We start from the raw sequence: 19233 nt of genomic DNA, 5'->3' as shown, positions 1-19233 counted from the left end.
ATCTTGAGAGGGTGTTGGTCAGCAGTAGGCACTGCTGCCCTGTTTCACTCCTTTCCCACTTCCTCCGGCAAGCATTGGACCAAACGCACCGACGCCCGTGGCAGGCGGCCCCTGACCCAAGCGCGCGATCCGGCCGGAGGCAGGGCTTGTGGACCAGATTTTGTATACAAGTGCTGGTGGGATGCATGGACGAACGCGTATCAAGGCGGCCAGGAATGGGGAAACAAGGGTTCGCCAGACAGCCCTGACGACCCCAGCGACCAAGATTATAACGGAGCTGGCACGATCTGCCCAAACCCCTCGTCAACAACAAGCACGACCAAGACGACGCAGTCAACCAAGGAGCCCGACAGGCTAACCGAGAGCCCCGCTCAAAGGATCAGCGTCACTGCTACGACAAGGGCCAAAAAGCTACCAACACGCAGCTGGCCAATACGGCGAACACTTTTTGGCGGAAATCCGGGTACGGATGGCGTTGTGCTGTGAAATCCGCTTGGGAGTGGCAGCAATCTGGTCCGTAGCCGTAACGACGACCCGCCTGCGAATGGCCAGTGGGCTAACCACATTGTCACCGAGCTATTAATCAAACCAGGCTGCGACTTTATCCTAAATTATGCCCAGTGCATGCGCTACATGAAGGGACCTATCGATAGTTGTAACTGTGGCGGAGCAGACGGGAAGCAGGGCGGGTATCTCGAAAACAAATGCGATCGCTGGAAGATCGACCCTCAGACCTTTGGATGAGGTGAATTCGCTTCTTGCAACGTGTTTCACTTGTTAAGAGTTCTCTTCTTCGGAATTGTAGATAGAATTTGCGTCTCTAACAACATCATCTTGCTCTATACAGGGCGGTGGAGCGTCTATTGAAATTCATAAAGAAGCACGTCTATACGGGTGAAGTCAAGGGACCATCTACACTAGGAAATCCGAAATCAGTATCCCACGAACTCATCGTGCAGCCACTTTAGAGCTAGGTCTCTCGGAACTATTTCGGTTTCTCTTTTGTTCCCTGCACAATCTACTCAAGGCAGAGCCTGCTCTTTAACCTCCCCTGCATTTTTGTCAGAGAGGACAGCGCCTTCGACAGATGAACTGTCTTCTGCCAAAGCAGCTTCTAAAATTTGAGATCCCTCAAACTTAGCGGCGATCTCCTCGAGTTTGAGGCCCTTAGTCTCGACGAAGGTGAAATAGGCAATAACCAGGAAGACCAAGTCCCATGAAGCATTGATGAGGTAAAATTTCCAACCCAAGTCTGCCATAGCGTAGGCCATAGCGAAAGATGCAAGAAGTCTATAGAGAAGTAAGTATTAGTTAGTAATGCAGTAAAAGTGACTGCTTACCCGAAGCCGGAGTCAAGCATGCGGAAAATGGCGATGCCAGTTGCCCTCAGCTTGAAGGGGGCTACTTCAGTTGGATACAAACTTGTCATAGGCGTGATGGCAAATGCGTAGAAGCCCTGGAAGAGGAAAATGACTGCAATTGTGCCATATATGCCGGAATTGTTTGAGCTTTCGCCATATGCTGATAAATCGTAAGTAACATGGTTTTTGCAAATGAAGGAGATCACTGGTCAGCTTACTCTTGATGAGACCACCAACGATGTACAGTGTCACGACCATTCCGGCAACGCTGATGAAAGTCTGAGTTCTGCGGCCGAGAATATCGAGCATATAACTACCAAAAACTGCAATTGCGAACGACCAGCAATTGATGATGACCTGGATCTGTGTCTGAGTGGTTGTGTCCTTGATTCCGGCTTGATCAAGAATCTTAGTCAAGTAGAACCTGTCATCAGAGTATTAGAGGTGATATATTGATTGTATAAGCTCCGAACTTACGAGATGATGAAGTTTCCAAACATGTTGATCATCGGGCCAAAGCTAACCAAGATCGCCAGACGTTTTCGGTTCGCAGGTGTGGAAATTATTTCTCTCCACGGGTTACGAGGATACTCTTCTGCTTCCTTGGCCATGATAGCTCGAATTTCGTGCAGTTGTTCGCGTCCTTTCTGGATGTCGACAGTCTGCTCTTCTTGCATGATGAGCAGTACCTCAAGAGCCTCCTCATGGCGGTCTTGAGAGATAAGCCAACGGGGAGACTCCGGAACAAACGGAACTAGCATAACGGCCAACAAGCTAGGCACGGCTTGAAGAAGAGAGGGAAGTCGCCATGCCCAAGTGCTCAAAATGTTTTGGCTGCCGTAATTGACAATGGCCGAGAGGAGACTGCCAACATAAAAGCAGGAGAAAAAGAGGCCCAAAATACGGCCTCGTTTATGCGCTGGGAGCAGCTCTCCTAGTAGGGTAGGTGCCGCACCGTTGCTCACCGCAGAGCCGATTCCAACAATAATTCGGGCGACAACGAACATTGGGACATTCTGTGCCGCGGCTTGGAGTATGATGCCAATTGCAGCAATAGCAGAAGCAACCAAGATCGCACGGCGACGACCAAAGTAGTCGGGGATTGGCTGCATCAGAAAGGAACCCAGAATCGAGCCCATCCATGACGCCGCGTTGTTGAGGCCTTCGGTCGCTGTGGTGAGGTGGAAATATTCCGAATAAGAGGGGAGGATCAAGAGACCATTCATCACCGACGAGTCATATCCAAGGGTCTTCATGAGAACAAGTCAACACTCTGTGCTTCCAGTACTCAAGGAATACTCACTGCGGAATTAACAATGGCGACAGCTAGCAAGAGTGCTGACAACACTTTGAGGTTTTCTGGGACCAGCTTCGAGACATGTTTTCGCTCTATGACCGCCATCTTGAAGATTCGTTTCGCTACCGTGGGAAACTGAGTACTCTGAAGCAGCACAACAGTCGGCAGACAAGGTCATCAAGGCGATCATAATGCTACAAGATCCCGATCATTCTTATATCTCGAATTCTGGAGAATGGATGCTATTTGAGATGAGTTACATTTGATTGGCCCGAAAACTTAGTTTTGGTCTTTCTTATCAGTTTCCTTGGCCTAGATCTGCCGATGTCCAATCACAAGCCTTGAATCGAGGATGCCAAGGCTTAGGAGAACTGACCCGAACTCGGCCGACCTCGTGCGAGCTAGGCCGTAGACAAGGTCCAATAAATCGGCATTGGCCGCTCTGTGTGATATTTAAAAGTCTTGGGGATCGAAATAGCTAGATTGAATTCTGAGCGATCTATCTTTCAAAGCGGTATTTTCCGGATAACGACCATCGATATGCCAGGAAAAGTGAGGGAGTGGCCCGCATGGGCAGAATACACCTCTGAAGGCTCCGTTGAGGCAAAGGATTCAGATTTTCTGGCTACCAAGAAAGCCATCATAGCCGAGTATGGTCAGGAGGCTCTTCGATGCAGCTGGCTCAAAGTCTGTGATGGACTAAAAAGTATTACCGACGAGATCGCCTCGAAAGGTCACAGCATCATACCAATATTTGATGCGAGTACTCTGTTGGAGAATGGATTTACCGAGTCCCAAAAAGCCGAAGTAAAACGAATCGGTTCCTTTGTGGTACGAGATGTCATTCCACAAGCTGAGGCATCTGCCCTCTACAAAGACATGAGAGATTATGTTTTTGAGAACAAGGAGCAAATCAAGGGGTGGCCACAAGAGAGCCCATCAATGTTGATTCTCTACAGTTCACCAACGCAAACCGCGCTCCGGTCCCATCCGAATCATCTTAAACTTCAGCGCATACTTAATGAGCTCTGGCATGATTCTACTGGAGAGACATCTTCAGACCCTCTCGTTTATTATGACGGACTCCGCGATCGCGCTCCTCAGCAGGAGTTTCTCGGCCTCGGGCCTCACATCGATGCCGGTAGTCTCTGTAGGTGGGCAGACCCTACATACCGCAAAGCTTATGACAAGATCTTCAGTGGGCTTCCAGAGCTCCATGACTGCTATGATCTGGCTTTGCGCATGTCGGCAAACCAGGAGCTTTTCAAAGGGATGGCACATTCATCTGTATTTCGGTCGTTCCAAGGATGGACCGCCTTAACTCAAACAGCACCTAATGAAGGCACCATACTAGTATATCCCAATGTGGCTCTAGCCATTTCATACATCTTGCTCAGACCCTTCTTCTGTCCACCATCCGACCCTACGCAGCTTATGGACGCTACCAAGTGGACATTCGATGAGACTAGTTGGTTTCCAGGAACATTCAAACCGGAGAGCCAAAGATTGAGTCGAACGTCCCATCCTCACTTGCGCCTTGAGGAGTGTTTGGTCCACATGCCCAGCATCAAAGCAGGAGATACAGTTTGGTGGCACACTGATGTAAGCAACCTGCTCCGTCCACTACCTTATATACTAACAAATACGCACAGACATGCCATGCCGTGGACCCAGTACATGAAGGAACAGTGAATGCCTCTGTAGCCTTCATTGCTGCTTGTCCGACAACGCCTAATAATAAAGCATATGTCCGAGAACAACTTGCCTGCACCTTACAGGGTAGACCGCCGCCCGACTACCAAGAAAAGAATGAATTGGACGAGAGAACTCTCAAAGGGTACGTTGGTCTTGAAGGGCTGAGTGACGAGGCGCAAAAGGCCTACGGGTTTGGATTATAAAAATAGGTGTAGGAAAAGGTCAGGTTTGTAGCGGAATAACACCATTCAAAAGATCACGAAGCATTGTAGTTGCTTGAAGTGAAAGGGCGCTTTGCGATGCGACGCCATCAAGTTGTGTTATGGCAGTTTCAATTTCATCATGGAATTCGAGAACACCATTTTCCTCGGATCGTGTAGACTCTCGAAGGAGCAGAATTGCCGCAACAAAGAGATGCATTGACAATGCCCTAGATTCTGTGAGAACGAGTTCACAAGGCCGAGCTTGTGGAAGGGCTCACCATTGTTTCCGCATGGTAGCTGGTTGATCCCAGTTATGACTGATCCATATAATAGCAGTAGCCGATTTTATGCAAACAGATCTCGCCCACTCATACTCACCAGGGGACGAGAGCCATTGCCGTTGCAGCACTCGGTTGATGCGAAGTCTGTGGTGAAGGAGTACTAACGTGATATCAAAGCGTTGCCATTTTACCCAAGGGTAGGTCGCCTCAAGCCTATGTATGGTCTCTGTCTCACCACTATCAGGTTGGAGATACTCTGGGAGAGTGTTAATCACCTCAGCAAGCTCCTCGTCCGCCCAACGCACAAGGTCGGCAATCGGATGGACTGCATCGCGGACAGAAGCTCGAAATCTGTAATACACTGTCGAAGTTCTGGACATGAAAATGTGGTAGTGGACAGGCTGCACGTCTCCATCTTCATAGTGAGTTGATATGGGATCCGGAGTTGGAAGCGTCATGTCAAAATCACCTTCTTCAATCTGCGGCGGGTGATAAGGTACTGTCATCCTACAGAGAGACTTAGCTGGAGCGCGTTGAAGTGCGAGGATAATCATACCATTCACAAATAACAAGTGTCCACCAAAGCCGTCGTTGACCTTCCGGGCTCAGTGGTAGATTCTGCTCGGACTTTGGGTTGTCCATCTCCAGCTTCTGGGCAGTTCTCATTGCGCAACTCCACATGTTACTGCAAAGATCTGGATCTCCAAAGTTATTGAAGCACATGCCCAAAATAGCAACCGCCTGGACCATTCGCATATTTGGTTTTCTCATGAAGTCGATTTGATATAGACAAAAGAATGCTGCATCATACCAGTGGCGACATAACTCTTTATAGCCAATATCTAGATGCCATTGTCAGAGAAAATCTTCGGTAGTAGGCAGAGTATAAACGCACGATTGGGCAGTGATAGATTATGAACTTCATCATCATGCATCATGAGAAGGGCCGCCTGAAGTAGTCAGTCAGTACACAAGATATCGTTTAGCTTGAGGGCAATTTTGACGGCTTGGAGGAGAAGCCGGGGTGGAAAGCACGAGGACTTACACAGAGAACACTGAAGTATACCGCAAGCCATGAAGTATCTATATGCTGAAGGGGCACTCCTTGTTGAAGAGAAGAAAGGAACATATCGTGTTCCTCGTCAAATCGGGGGTATTCCAAGGCATAGTGCGCCCATGAATTCCATTTTCTATCGTAGTCCACGAGCTGTTTACTGCAGATTATGTTGGGCACAGCTATTGAAGACCAATCAAGTCTCTTTGACGCGGTAGGGGGTACTGTTGAAGCGATACGTTCAAACAATATCTCTTCACAGACTTCATATGATTCCAGCTTTTTTTGACGTCTTCTCTGCATCAATTTTATTCTTAATGAGTCTTTCTCAGCCTGGAGTTCGGCTCGAAGACGCTGGTTTTCCTTGGACAGATCATCATATGAAGGTAAGGAAGTCGGATCAGTAGCTCTTGAGATCAGTTAGCTAAGATAAAGAGTGAGTAAAAAGTATCTTACATCTTGATTTCACCTCGTACAATCACCGTCTCGCGAGTACACCTATCGGCTATGCCGCGGCTGATACAAGTTGAGCAAGGGATAGCTTTGTCACACTTCACTTTCCGTGAAGAGCAAGAGACACAACTACGCGGAGCTCGTTGAGTTGTCCGCAGGAGCGGTGGAGTGCTACCGGGCATGATTGGAGGTTGGAGTGGAAACAAAGATCTCCGCTAATCGCTTCCGCATGGCTATTCAAGCTTAGGTGGAGTGCCAGAACGATAGAGAGCTCTTGAGATCGAATCTACGCCGGTCATTTAGATGACATACATTAGCCAGTCTTTGAAAGTCGATCGGTAGCGGCCGTCCAAGCAGTGAACGAAGTGAAGTCGTCACGGGAGTCTCCCGACGGGGCTCGGCGAGCCGGGAAAGTGGACCCCTCTGGTAAAACTCGGCCGATCTCACCCGAACCCATTTATTACCCTTTTAAGTAAAGCCATCCATGCCTCACCCTCCACTCTAGTCCAGAGGGCTGACACTCACTTATGACACTTCAGCTACCGTGAGCACATGCTGAGCTCGAGCAGACCTCTCGGTTTTGAGGCTTACGAACGTGATCTTTTCAATTTTATGTCTCGCGAAGCGGTAACCTTTGCCCAACCCCGCATCATGAGTACTCCCCTGGTGTTTCACGGCACCGTCATCCATTCCGTCAGCCTAGTAGAACTCGAGATCCTGCAGAGCGCGGCTCTCATAATCGACTCGGATGGACGTATCATTGCTTTCCACAAGAATATAGCCCATGATGATGCCGCATTGCAAGTCCCAGGCTCTCGTTTTCACCGTCTAGGGCCTGGCAGCTTCATCATTCCTGGCTTCATAGATACACACAATCATGCCCCGCAGTGGTCCATGAGAGGCCTTGGTCAAGGATTGCATATCCTCAACTGGCTTGACCAGGTCACATTCCCGCATGAAGCCCGTTTCTCTGATGCAAAGTACGCCAAACGCGTTTATGAAAGTTGCGTGGAAGGTTTCCTTAAGCAAGGTATCACCACAGCGTCCTACTATGGGTCAAAGCATTCCGAAGCGACTCAAATTTTGGCGGATATCTGCAAATTCAAAGGCCAAAGGGCCTTTGTTGGAAAGTGCAATATGGACCGCAACGCTCCTGACTACCTTCGGGACGAGTCTGCTGAATCATCACTACACGAGACTCGAGAATGCATTTCTCATATCAGGAGTGTAGACCCAGAGGGGCTTCTTGTGAGACCAGTCATCACTCCCAGATTTGCTATCTGTTGTACACCGGAGCTGTTGAGAGGACTCGGCGACATAGCGAAGCAAGATGAGCAGCTTGCAATCCAAACCCACTTTCATGAAGCAGAACAAGAGATCAATGCGACCAAAGAGCTTTTCCCGGGTTTCAAAAGTGAAGCAGACCTGTATGCCAGCTTTGATCTAATGAGTAAACGATCGATACTAGCTCATTGTACCTTTATGAACGACTATGACATGGAGAGAATTCGAGAACTAAATTGCGGCGTTGCACACTGCCCAATCTCAAACATGACCGTTGGAGGAGGGTTCATGGCTGCACCAATACGTCAATTCTTAAACCATGGCATCAAAGTTGGATTGGGAACTGATAGTGGTGGTGGCTTCTCCTCGAGCATTCTTGACAACATCCGCCAAGCCGTTATCGCATCGAACGCGAGAGAAGTCGCTTCTGGCGGGAAGGATAAAGCTCTATCTCTAGAGGAGGTATTCTACCTTGCCACTATGGGGGGTGCGAAGGTCTGCTGTCTGGAGGATCAGATCGGAAACTTTACGGTTGGCAAACAGTTCGACGCGGTCTGGGTAACCACAGAACCAGAAGGAGCTATGACTGTTCACGAAGAAGAAGACTCCATTCGAACTGTATTCGAGAAGTTTATCATGACCGGAGACGACAGGAACATTTCGCGCGTGTATGTGCGAGGTCGCTTGGTAAAAGGTGGTTGAGATCAGCAGGCGATGATCAACCCGAAGACTGCGGGTCCAGCCGGGGTTCTAGACATGAAACATAAAACAGATCATATAATTCCAAGCTCTCTAAAGAAAGCTACAGGACTTGGTGTTCGGCCTAAGAAGTTTATCAATGTCTCCATCTCTGGCAGGCTGCCCCTTTCTCCGAGTCCACTTGCCTATATCGCCAACCCTGAGTCTCATCCATCAGATTCGTCTTGAATGCCGAATCAAACATGTCAGCCGAGTATATATTAGAACTAAAACAATGTCAATCATCACACGTCAGTCAAGCAGGGCGGAGATGGCAACGTACAGCAAGTAGGCATAATATCCAGCATGATAGTCACCACTCATGAGGTTTCTCCAATCGGTATATGGGTGACCCCACTCATCCCCTTCGCCTAAGATATATGAGCTATCTAGGGGAAATATCTCTCGTTTCAATCGATTATATGTCGCTGAGATAGTTTCTCAACGGACTCGTGGCTGGTTGGGTCATGGATTGTGAAATCGAAGACACTGATCTGGAGTTGGTTGAGATTTGCTAGCGCCCTATTCTCGCTCTGAGAGTTCAATAGATTGGTTATCATCCGATCAGGAAGGTGCACGTTAGGTGGCTTTGTGGCTGCGCCGCCTGTTTGCACTGCTCTTTCGTCCTTCCAGTGCTTCACGTACTCTGGAGACAACGAAGAGTAATGGTGGCTCAGATACTTAAGCTGTGACGGGTCCCAGCACCAATTCTCTAGCATTTGGCTTGGAGCTTCGCCAAAGTCAACCACAGTTCCTCCACTGCCATGAAAACGCGCATAGAGCGTCTTGGAGACGATATCGTGTATCCCATGTCCGAGCTCATGAAACAAAGTGACCACATCATCATGTCGCAGTAAGCATGGTTTCGTGGATGTGGGCTTTGGGAAACTGCAAATCAGAGCTGAACTCGGATAGATTCGCGATCCATCTGGTCGCATGCAACCCTGGTAGCCGTCAGTGGCCGTTAAGCTGGACCAAGAGAAAGTAAGTGCCAAGATACCGGTACGATCGGGAAGTTCCCCGGGTTTGTAGGTTTAAACCCACGAGAGTATAGGTCTAGATATAGATATCCAAGAAAGTCGCCACCCCTTTCGGCCGCGTCGCAGGCACTGACATCATCATGCCAACTTGTCATATCATACGTGGTTAGCTCAACGAATTCGATACTAAATAAGCGACCAAAGATGTTCATCATGCCATGTATAGTCGTTTGAAGAGGGAAATACTCGGCAATTTCATCCAAGTCAATCGAGTGAACAATTTGAAGTAGTCTTCGACTGTAGAAGGGCTGATCCCAAAGAAAATAGTGACCATCCCAAGACCCTTGCTGAGATACACAATCGATTTCTTTCAACCTCCTATATTTGTCGAGTTCTCGGAGCCCTCCTGGCATAAGTCCCTTCTGCAGTGTGTTCAACACGGAGTGGACTGTCTCTGTGGTCTGTGCCATCTTATTCTCAACTACCAGTGCCGCGTGACTGGAATACATCAGGAGACGTGCTGCCTCGTCTCGAAGAATGACGACCTCACGAAACAATGGTATGTTCTCATTGCATCGATTCGCATGCGCAACGTAGACCCGCTTTCTAGTGTCTGCTTTGACTGCGAACCGTAGGACCGCACGGAGATGGTCACGAAATATCACTTGAAGTTTGCCTTCATGATCACCGTTTCCTTTCTCCATTTGAGACAAAACTTCTTTAGGTACTCCAGCCAGCTCTTCAATGCTTAGCCAGGCATGAGCTGTCGTTGAGGCAGCCGCATTAGTTTCAAATTGGTCCGTCAGCTCAATGATTTGAGCTTGTATCTTGGGGAACTTATCCCGTTGGGTCTCATCTGAAATATTGAGTCCGTTTTTGATGAACTCTCCGTAAACTCTCTTCAACTGTTGCATTTTCTGGAGACAAGTTGCTCGCAATGTGATCTTGTGACTTTCTTGATGATTCTATCAGACGAATAATATCTTCGGGGATTGACGATGGAGTTGTATCAAATCTAGGAAGAGGTGAGGTAGGGGTTTTGGACTGAAGGTGGGAAGACATGATGACGGAGAACTCCACCGCGTATCACCTAAGGTGTTGGGGAATCTCGAAGCTGTGGAAGAGATTGAAGCGCTTGATGGATGAAAATATATGCTTCATCCACTGCGGTTGCTTTGCTATGGTAAAGTTCTTATTTAAATGTTGACCCAAAGGTACGATACATACATAGATATACCACACCGTGTTCTTTACAGTCCCATTCCACGGTCCATCATGCTCTGCTGCATGATATTCCCTGCTGCCTGTTTCGCTTGATTGGGGCGGGGCGGCAAATACCCGTTACTTGGCACATTTTGTGTCAGGGATATATGTGAGAAAGTGGCGCAAACTACCACATATGGCATTTCTCCTTCTATTATAACAACATTAAGAGACGGATTTTTAAAATCTCTATAAAGTCAAACCAAGTTCAAACCTGCCGACTGTTCAAAATTATGTAAGGTGTACGTGCAACATCGTAAGCTTGGTGGGAATGAGGGGTGGAAATTGTAGAAGCACACCGTGAACTCAAGAATTCTATCCTGAAAGCCAGAACATACCCGGATCGATTTTGCTCAAATGACCTGTTGAGAAGATAACTTAGCTGCCTAATTTTGAAGCTGAAGCCGAATCGCTTGGGTTGATGGTGATATCAATCAACAAAGAGATGCTCTAGCCTAGCGTGTCGAAACATGTGTATTTCCAATATGTCTTGATCACAGAATCATTCTGGAAGCAACCACTCTTGCCACATGCGTAGACTAGTACAGATACTTCTTTGGCCGATCGCATATATAAGCAACGCGACTGTTGTGTAGGCTACGCCAGCATTTGTCGGCCCTGCTACCCATGATCAATTCCCACGCGGACCATCACTGCATGCCTTAATAAATCGAAAGCAACATGTTGTCTCCAGAGGTAGTCACTCACACCCAGGACGCAAAGCACAACACCCTTGGGGGGACGACAACTTGCTGTCCGCCTCCTAATCAGTCACTCGCACAGGAGCCCTCGAACAAAGCCGCGGAGGGTCAACTGAGCTTGGTCATGCCTCCTGCTTACCTACACAACCAACTCGTGCCATCTACCCTGAAGGAGAGCGACAAAGCCGAGAATCTGACGGGGCCAGGAACTACGCTCACCTTGATGCAGCGAGACTTCATCGCCGAGAAGGAGAAAGTGATACTTGCACTTGCTCGGGTCGAGCAGTGTGAGGCACAAGTGGAGAGCTACATGCTGTTCGTGGGTAGCAATGATGGCGTCGTGACGGCACTGAAAAACACCATAAGTGAGTTAGCTCAACGATCGAGAGCCCTTCACACCAGCATCCAGGAGAAGCGTATACTCGAGCGAGAAATCCAGCAGATCCTGGGAACGGCTAGAGAGGCTGAGCGAAAGTCTTTTACGAGCCAAAAGGGCCTTGTCGACCGTCAGAAGAAGCATTCAGAGGCACAGAAAGCCCTAACCACGGCGCTTACTTCGTTCCTTGCTATGGGCATCAAGTTACTTGATGTCAAAGAGGCAGGAAAAGCTGCCGGAACTGTGCCTGACAGCTGGAAGGACCACGAGTTGATACGTTTGACACAGAGGATCAAGGTCCTGGAGATGTTGATCGACAAAGTTGAGGCAGCTCTTCCTTCCTAATTACCCAGCGTAGCCGGGTTGGAAATGCGCATTGGCGAATGGAATGGAGGCCGAGCTTTTGTCTACCTGGGGCTGAGCTGGGAACAAAATCGGAATGGAACTGCATTGCATTCTGTCACTTCATGATGTCCTCGTGGAAATGGCAAGTTGAAAAGGAGTGTGCATCAGTTGCCCACCTCAGGGGTCGTGCACGGGCGCTTTTGTCACTGGAGGGGGTAGATTTTAGGTGGTGGAGGAACCATTGATCCGGCCAAACACCCCTGGCCATCCCGCCGCTAGGTTTAACACGGTAATTCCATCGTGTCCTCACGTACATCGCTGTCTGTGTGTCTTCGGCCTTTAGCCATTTTTAATTTCTGTGTCTTAGTGAAAGCTTCTTGTCACTCATTTGCCCTCTTTCTAAGGACGACCTCTATTCGCAGATAGACAGCGCCTTGCCTTTCGCCCCTCCACCTCAAGTCAATCCTCCAGCCAATCCACAATGACGCGCGCACAGCAGACCATCTCCATTGCGCTCCTCGTGAGCTCCGTACGACTACCCGCCGCCCCTAGCTGCCATCGTGAACTGACAATTCTCGCCGTATAGCTCTATCTGTCTCTGTACCTGCAGCTTATTCCCCTGCCCGACATCATTCAGCAGGAGATCGTCCCGGTGGTAAGCGCATCCCCCAATTGATTCTCTCCTGGCCCGGCCACTAATCCTCTCTTGCGCAGCTCCCCTTCTGGGCTCTCGTTTCCCTCGGTGCTTACCTGCTCGTTCGTCTCGGCTGGGGTGTCTTCACTTTCAACGACTGCCCTGATGCGTACAAGGAGTTGATGGGCGAGATTGAGCTGGCTAAGAAAGACCTCCGCACACTGGGCGTCGATGTGGACTAATTGGAAGAGGACGTGCATGGATGGATCACTGGAAGGCTACATGAAAGGCTACATGGAAGGCTACTCAAAAGCAATGATTGGCAAGTTGTAAGATCACATGAAGCAGAGAAGCTAGCGAGAATACTCGAAGCCAATGGAGGATCGACGTCTTGATAATACAGCTCTCTTCGCGAGTGTAACAAGTCGAGCTTCACTCGGCAATTGCACGAGATGTATTGTAGGTGCTATTTACACTGCACTTGGGCAACAGCTTCTCTTTCGTCACTTCGTGCATTCATCATGCGCTGGCATCGCCGGCCAGTAGCGAGACGACGATCTTCACAGCTACCAATGGATCCTCTCCTCCATGTAACATCTTGTTGAAAAGATCTGGGATGCCAGCCAACCTCTTACGCTCATCGCCTTGGTGCCCTGTAATATTGTAAGCGTCAATCTTGGTGGAGGGCGAGCAGTGACTTACATTTGGCAGGTACACCTACCTGAACCCCAATCTTGCTTCTTGCTTCACCAGTCCAGTCGAATTCGATGCGCCATTCAACCCGTAGGTCTGACATGGCTCCCTCAGAACTGCCGAGGATTGGAATTACCAAGTTTGTAGATAATTGCCCTAGTTGGGAGAGTACTTCGGTTTTCGTTCTCTGACGTTTCCTCGCACTCGGCGCGCTATCCTCGTCTTCATGCTCGCTGTCCTCGGTATTTTGATGTCTTCTCCTTCGTCGCGTTGGCTTTCGAGTTCTCATCGAGTGCACGGAGTGTGTAATGGCATCCTTAGAGCCCAGCCCATCCTTCAAATCAATCCAGAACTGTGCTCTTTGCATTGCGACGCGGTACCATTCACCCATTGCCCAGGTAATAATGCTGACGTTCTTCATCAAGGCACTGTTTGAGTTACCTTGTCCCAGGATGTTGTCGATAAAAGGGATGAGCTCCGTGACGGCGGCTGGTTCCACACGGGGAACGCTCATATCAGTGATCGCTAAAGTCTTTGTGTTGACTGTCATTTCGAGCCTTGTGGTGAAAAAACCAGGAGGATTTGATTTCGCCGTGATAACATGTCTCTGCAAAGCCGCGCCCGCCGAGGACTCCTCTTGAATCAGGTGTATCTTGGATGTGAACGAGAGCGGAGTGAAGACCTCTAGATAGGAGAGTTCGTTCTTGATATCCATTTGAATGGGATGGTGTGAGATAAGTGTAGAAACATCTTCATCTTGTGCCTTCGAGTCTTGATGAAAAAGTGAGGGCAAAGATGATGATGCTTTGCCAAAAGGGAGGAATGGGATTGGGTTAAGTGCCGCGTCGAGGAAGGCGGTAGTCTGATTAGGCTTTTGAGGTTTCCGCGGCATGACATGCTCGCCTACAATTCTCAAGAGATCATCCTGATAAATAGGGAAGGTGACAGTAGTTATGTTCTCCATCCTCTTGTTCTCAGATGATAAGATTTGCAGATCTTCTTCTAGCTGCGCGATTTGGGATCGAAGCCTGTTTCTCCGTAACTCCTTTTCTGGATCTGGACCTGACTTTTCCAGTCCACGAATATCTTTCTTCCTTGTACTGGACTTAGCCATTGCCAACGTAGAAGGCATGTCTCGTATAGGCTCGGGACTTCCCCGTCTTACGATGCGAGGTCTGAGTTTCGATGGGGTTGGCTTTGAAGGCGAGCTTCTGATCTTATCAGCAAGAGACTTGCTCCTCCTCGGGCGCTTAGACGGGGTGTTGTGGATTCCGGACGGCGGAGTGCTAACAACTGGGTCGGGATGTTCAGGCGTCGGTGGTAGTTCCGGCTCTTCCTGCACGACTTCTGGTATCACACCAGCTGGTGACCGATGCAGTCCTCTTCCTACGAAAGGATTGAGAATATCTTCCTCATCTTCGGGGCCGGGCGGAGGAAGTGGGCGAGGGCTTGGTTTGATAGATGAGCGCCGTGGTTTCGCTGTCAATCCACCTCCAACTTTCCGTGCTGGGGACTTTGCGAAGTTGGCGCTGATTCTCCTAGCTGGCGCGCTCAAACGCCTGTTAGACGTGCCGCTTGCCTCTTGGCTAGCTTCGATAGACCCATCGCCTGGTTCCGCTACATCAGGTTCGGATAGTCTCTCGAGTTGCGCACTGAGCGCTCTTTCGACATCGTCGCCGTCGCCGTCAGGGCTTCCAGGTCTCGACGCGCTGGGCTCCGCATCTTGCGCAGAAGTAGAAGCCGCTGGCTGTCGCCTGCTTAATATGTCTGGATTGTGTCGCGCAAGGCTTGCTTTCGTTGGCGACGCGAAGGATGGACGTATTGATCGCCTTGTTCTGGAGCTTGGTGGAGAGTCTGTTGGGGTGGTGGACTTATTCGCGTCTATCGCGACGGAGCTGGTGGGCGATGTCTTGCGTCGCTTGGGCGCGGACAATTCCATATTGTGATTGTAATGTCGTCCCTCGGCTCATTATACTCATAACATCTCAGCATAATATACAATGCAAGCCAATTGCCCGTATGATTGTGCTGGGCCGTTTCTCTCCGGTGATGTTCCGTCTTGACGCGTGTTGGAAGCGGGCAGGTTTGCGACCGCCTTCCGTATTGGGCCAGCTCTTGAAGGGTGGAATCTACAGCGCACAGGCCATGTACATGGGTTGGGGTCAAAACAAGCGTGTAAGTGCACTATGCCACCCGAACATGGCAAAGGCAGGGGTGGAAACTATTCTTGTTTTGGTGCTGGGAATATATCAGCGAGAACAAGTTGATTGTTTCCATTCCCATTAAATTATCAAATTAGCAAGCATTCGTCAGTAGACAAGGTCGGCATTCAGGCGAAAGTGCCGGACACGAAAGCAGGTGATGCTCCACGTGATGACTTGCCAGCCGTGACAGGGGTCTCCTGCTTATGACGTCTCGGCATTGCGATATTTTGAAGCGCAACAAAGCAACCACCGCTGACATCAAACTTGCCCCTCGGCCTGCGCTCAAGACCGCGACTCTTACCCCACCACTCCAACCAGGTCCGATGCTCCCACGATAGTTACTGTTTTTCTTTTCTGTTATAGATCAACGATGTCTTTAAGCGCAGGTAGAATCCTGTCAAAGCCACGGCCTCTGCGGTCACTGGCTGCAATTGCTCGGCAACATCCCCAGCGAATGTTTGTGTCAACGAAGAATCCGGAGCCACCGAAGCCGATAGAGCCTTCGAACACTCAGTCTATGCCTCTCGGCGCCTACTATGAGAACATTCTGATCACACCCCAACCAATACCAGAGGAGAAGCCTGAGGAGCCACCCGCTTCGTCAACTGAGGAGCCGGAGACACCCTCTCCGCCGAAGGGCCGGGGGAGGAAGGCAAAGGAAGAGAAACCGTCGACTTCTACACCCAAAAAGGCGGCCGCTCCAGAACCATCTACATCCACCTCTCCACCTGTTCCCACACCGCCGCCGAAGAGCGCTCAGGCACAAGCCAAGATCGTGTTCGGCTCTCGACTTGCCGGACCTATGGAACGCGCCGAGCGCCTTGCCGAGTTGAGGTCGAGGAGCACACTGGTGGCCGGTGTTCTAGTACCACCAAAACCGTCTGAGCCAGACAACTGCTGCATGAGTGGTTGTGTCAATTGTGTATGGGATCGTTTTCGGGATGAGATGGAGGATTGGGCAACAGCCAGCGCAAAGGCAGAGAAAAGGCTACGGGCCCAGGAGGCTGGACTCGCCAGTAATGCTACTGTGCCCCCTCCCGCTGGAGTCTCAGGTGTGAGTGCTCGCGGTTCAGATCATCATGCGGCTAGTATGGATGAGGACGGCGGCGGTTCTGAGACGAACTGGGATTCCAGTGGCAAGGACCCCGAGAGATTGGCTAAGAACTTCTGGGACGAGGAACTCTATCAGAATGTCCCAGTGGGCATAAGGGAGTTTATGAAGCAGGAGAAAAGACTCAAGGAGAAGCATTTGAGAGAGGGGACAGTTGGGAGTTGAAGTCTGCGGATGGAGGGTGGAGGGGCTCGTTGATAGATACCACACGATAATGATCATGAAGATGGCAGGGCTGCCTTTTTTTCTTTTACATTAATTTCTAGCGGTTAACATTTGAACGTTGATGGAACGATGGCGGGGACATATTAGACCCCAAATCTTTTCACTGTACTTATTCAACGGTCTTTTGAGTGGTTGTCGCTGTGTGGTCACTTTTTGGTTGACTACTTGCCATCACCTCACCTCTACACCACTTTTCCGCTTCATGATATTTACAAACACAACTTTTCCCATTTCTCTGAGATTTACATATTGTTCTTTAAGAAATCACTGGCCAACTATTACCCCGCCAATTCTTTTCAAAACTCACTGCCGTTCTCACCAACAACCACAACCCATCGCTCCATCTCTCCCCGCCAAACCTTCGATCACATCTTTCTCCGATACCCAAAAACCTTCCTCCTTCACTGCAAATAAATTCCCAATTTACCCGAGCCCTAATTGCAATTCCTATTCCCAATCAATCTCACCGCGAAATTCAGCATGGAGTCGCAGCTGACAGCAGTCTACACGTTCCTCACGGACTTCGCAGCTTACCACCAGAAGCATCCTGAGCCACGCATATCCAAGGAGACTGGACGGCCTGAGACTTACTACCTCTCCCAGAAATACGCAGTGGATTTCATCAGGAGACAGTCCATGCAGCTTGTCAGCCCTGTCTCTCCCACCGGGGAGCCCCTTGAAGGCCCTCAGTCGCCGGTTTCCGCTACTCTCTCACCTGAGAATAAGGCGAAACTGATGGCTATCCTGAACCACAACATCTATCCCCTTCTCCCTACCATCCATGAGAAAATGGAGCACCCCCCTTGCACTGATCCTCTCTCCGTCATAGGCCGAGGAAAGGCCAGCACCGTCTATCGCATCCCTGAGTCCTTCGACGGGGTCCTCAAGTTCGGCAATCCTAGTGACCTCTTGAGAGAGAAGATCGCCATCGAGAAACTTTACAAGGGTTTCAAAATCTACCGTCATCATATTCACGACAAGCGCTTTTCTCGTCGTGTGGCCGAACGAGATCAGAGAATCGCGGCTCCCAAGCCTCCTAAAGTGAGAGCTTACCTTGAGGCCGGAGACGGCCAATTGCGTCAATTCCGCGAGAGAATGCCGACTTCTTCTCCTCAGAATGACGAAACCAATGGCCATTGCGCACTGATTATCCCTAGTATCACTCCTTTCACCGTGGGTGTTCGAAGACAGATTGTGGGCAAGTACTTCAAGGCCCACGTCAAGGAGGCCGTTCTCGCGGATCCCGAGAACGAGCATTGTCTCATCCGCCCGCTCCTAGGACTCAATAATCCCAATGGCGACTGTACTCCGGTCCTACACCCTCTTCATGGTGAGGAGACCTCTCTGCGCGACTTCCCTGCCTACTTCGGCCAGCTGGAGAGTTATCTTTCTCCCTTCTGGCTACAGATCCTCGTCAAGCAGATCGCCATCTCCTATGCCGTCATGCACTGGGCAGCCGGAATTGACGGTCGTGGTGTCGAGCTCTTGCTTGGGATGAATAGACACGGCAAGGTGACATTGTTCATCATCGACCTGGAGGACACTGGTGATTTCATCAAGCTGAATCAAGATGAGGTGAAGGAGAGACTTGTTCCCGCCGTTCACGGCAGCAACGCCTACATTCCTCGACCCAGCATCTCACCTGAGATGTGGGAGCTCTTCGAGGACACCTACTGCGAGATCTCGTACGATCTTATGAAGGCTTGCCCGATGAAGTACCGAGAGGAGAACATTGGAGTCTTCTACCTACCCGAGCTCTTCACGACTCTGCTGAAAGAGGCATTTGAGCGAGACGAGATCTTCAAATCTATCGACGACGCCTATATCCAATTCGGTAGCGACACTGATGACGAGATCGAGGAGGAAGACAGCGACGATGATGTTGATGATGATGATGAGGACTCGGATGATGATAGCGAGGAGGTCGCCATAGTTGAGAAGGCTCCTATCTACGCAAGCTGGGCCGACGAGATGGATAACGTCGATCCGATTCTGCCCAACTACAGCCTCTCAGCGCAGACCACCTTCGCCAATACCAGCAAGGTGAAGAAGACTGTACGATTTGCAGAGTGGAAGAACGAGGTATTCGAAGTGCCTGCCGATGAAGAGGCTCGTAAGATAGACCTTCGCTATCTGTACCCGAAGTATCGCGAGGATGATAGTGAGGATGAGACTGATGACGAGAACGTCAATGACGAAGAGGATAACTTCAATTCTTATTACGGGGATGATGAAGAAGTCGACTGGAGAAACATTGCCCAGTCCTACAATAAAGACGCCAAACGCCAGCGCCGAAACTCTCTCTAGCTTCCATGGCCATTCGTCAAATCATTGC

At 49.8% G+C, this 19233-nt stretch overlaps 4 protein-coding genes across 4 annotated transcripts; 3 read left to right on the top strand and 1 right to left on the bottom strand.

Moving 5' to 3' along the window:
• Positions 1 to 1022: 1022 nt before the first annotated feature.
• UCRPA7_5216 (putative hexose transporter protein) lies at positions 1023 to 1861 on the bottom strand (the record flags this gene model as incomplete). Its single annotated transcript, XM_007917763.1, has 4 exons — positions 1023 to 1290; positions 1341 to 1521; positions 1580 to 1785; positions 1839 to 1861. The coding sequence occupies 4 exons, from the start codon at positions 1859 to 1861 to the stop codon at positions 1023 to 1025; spliced, it is 678 nt and encodes a 225-aa protein (XP_007915954.1).
• Positions 1862 to 11290: 9429 nt separating this feature from the next.
• On the top strand, positions 11291 to 12031 carry UCRPA7_5215 (hypothetical protein; the record flags this gene model as incomplete). Its single annotated transcript, XM_007917762.1, has 1 exon — positions 11291 to 12031. One exon carries the CDS (start codon positions 11291 to 11293, stop codon positions 12029 to 12031), a length of 741 nt encoding a protein of 246 aa, XP_007915953.1.
• Positions 12032 to 12512: 481 nt separating this feature from the next.
• On the top strand, positions 12513 to 12907 carry UCRPA7_5214 (putative dolichyl-phosphate mannosyltransferase polypeptide 3 protein; the record flags this gene model as incomplete). Its single annotated transcript, XM_007917761.1, has 3 exons — positions 12513 to 12551; positions 12618 to 12686; positions 12746 to 12907. The coding sequence occupies 3 exons, from the start codon at positions 12513 to 12515 to the stop codon at positions 12905 to 12907; spliced, it is 270 nt and encodes an 89-aa protein (XP_007915952.1).
• A 4471-nt stretch (positions 12908 to 17378) lies between these two features.
• On the top strand, positions 17379 to 19205 carry UCRPA7_5213 (hypothetical protein; the record flags this gene model as incomplete). Its single annotated transcript, XM_007917760.1, has 1 exon — positions 17379 to 19205. One exon carries the CDS (start codon positions 17379 to 17381, stop codon positions 19203 to 19205), a length of 1827 nt encoding a protein of 608 aa, XP_007915951.1.
• Positions 19206 to 19233: the final 28 nt, after the last annotated feature.

This window comes from Phaeoacremonium minimum (assembly GCF_000392275.1).
Source record: "Phaeoacremonium minimum UCRPA7 unplaced genomic scaffold PA7_03_scaffold_408, whole genome shotgun sequence".
NCBI classification, from domain to species: Eukaryota; Fungi; Ascomycota; class Sordariomycetes; order Togniniales; family Togniniaceae; genus Phaeoacremonium; species Phaeoacremonium minimum.
The sequence above is the reverse complement of the archived record's forward strand: the minus strand, read 5'-3'. Positions and strand labels throughout refer to the sequence as shown.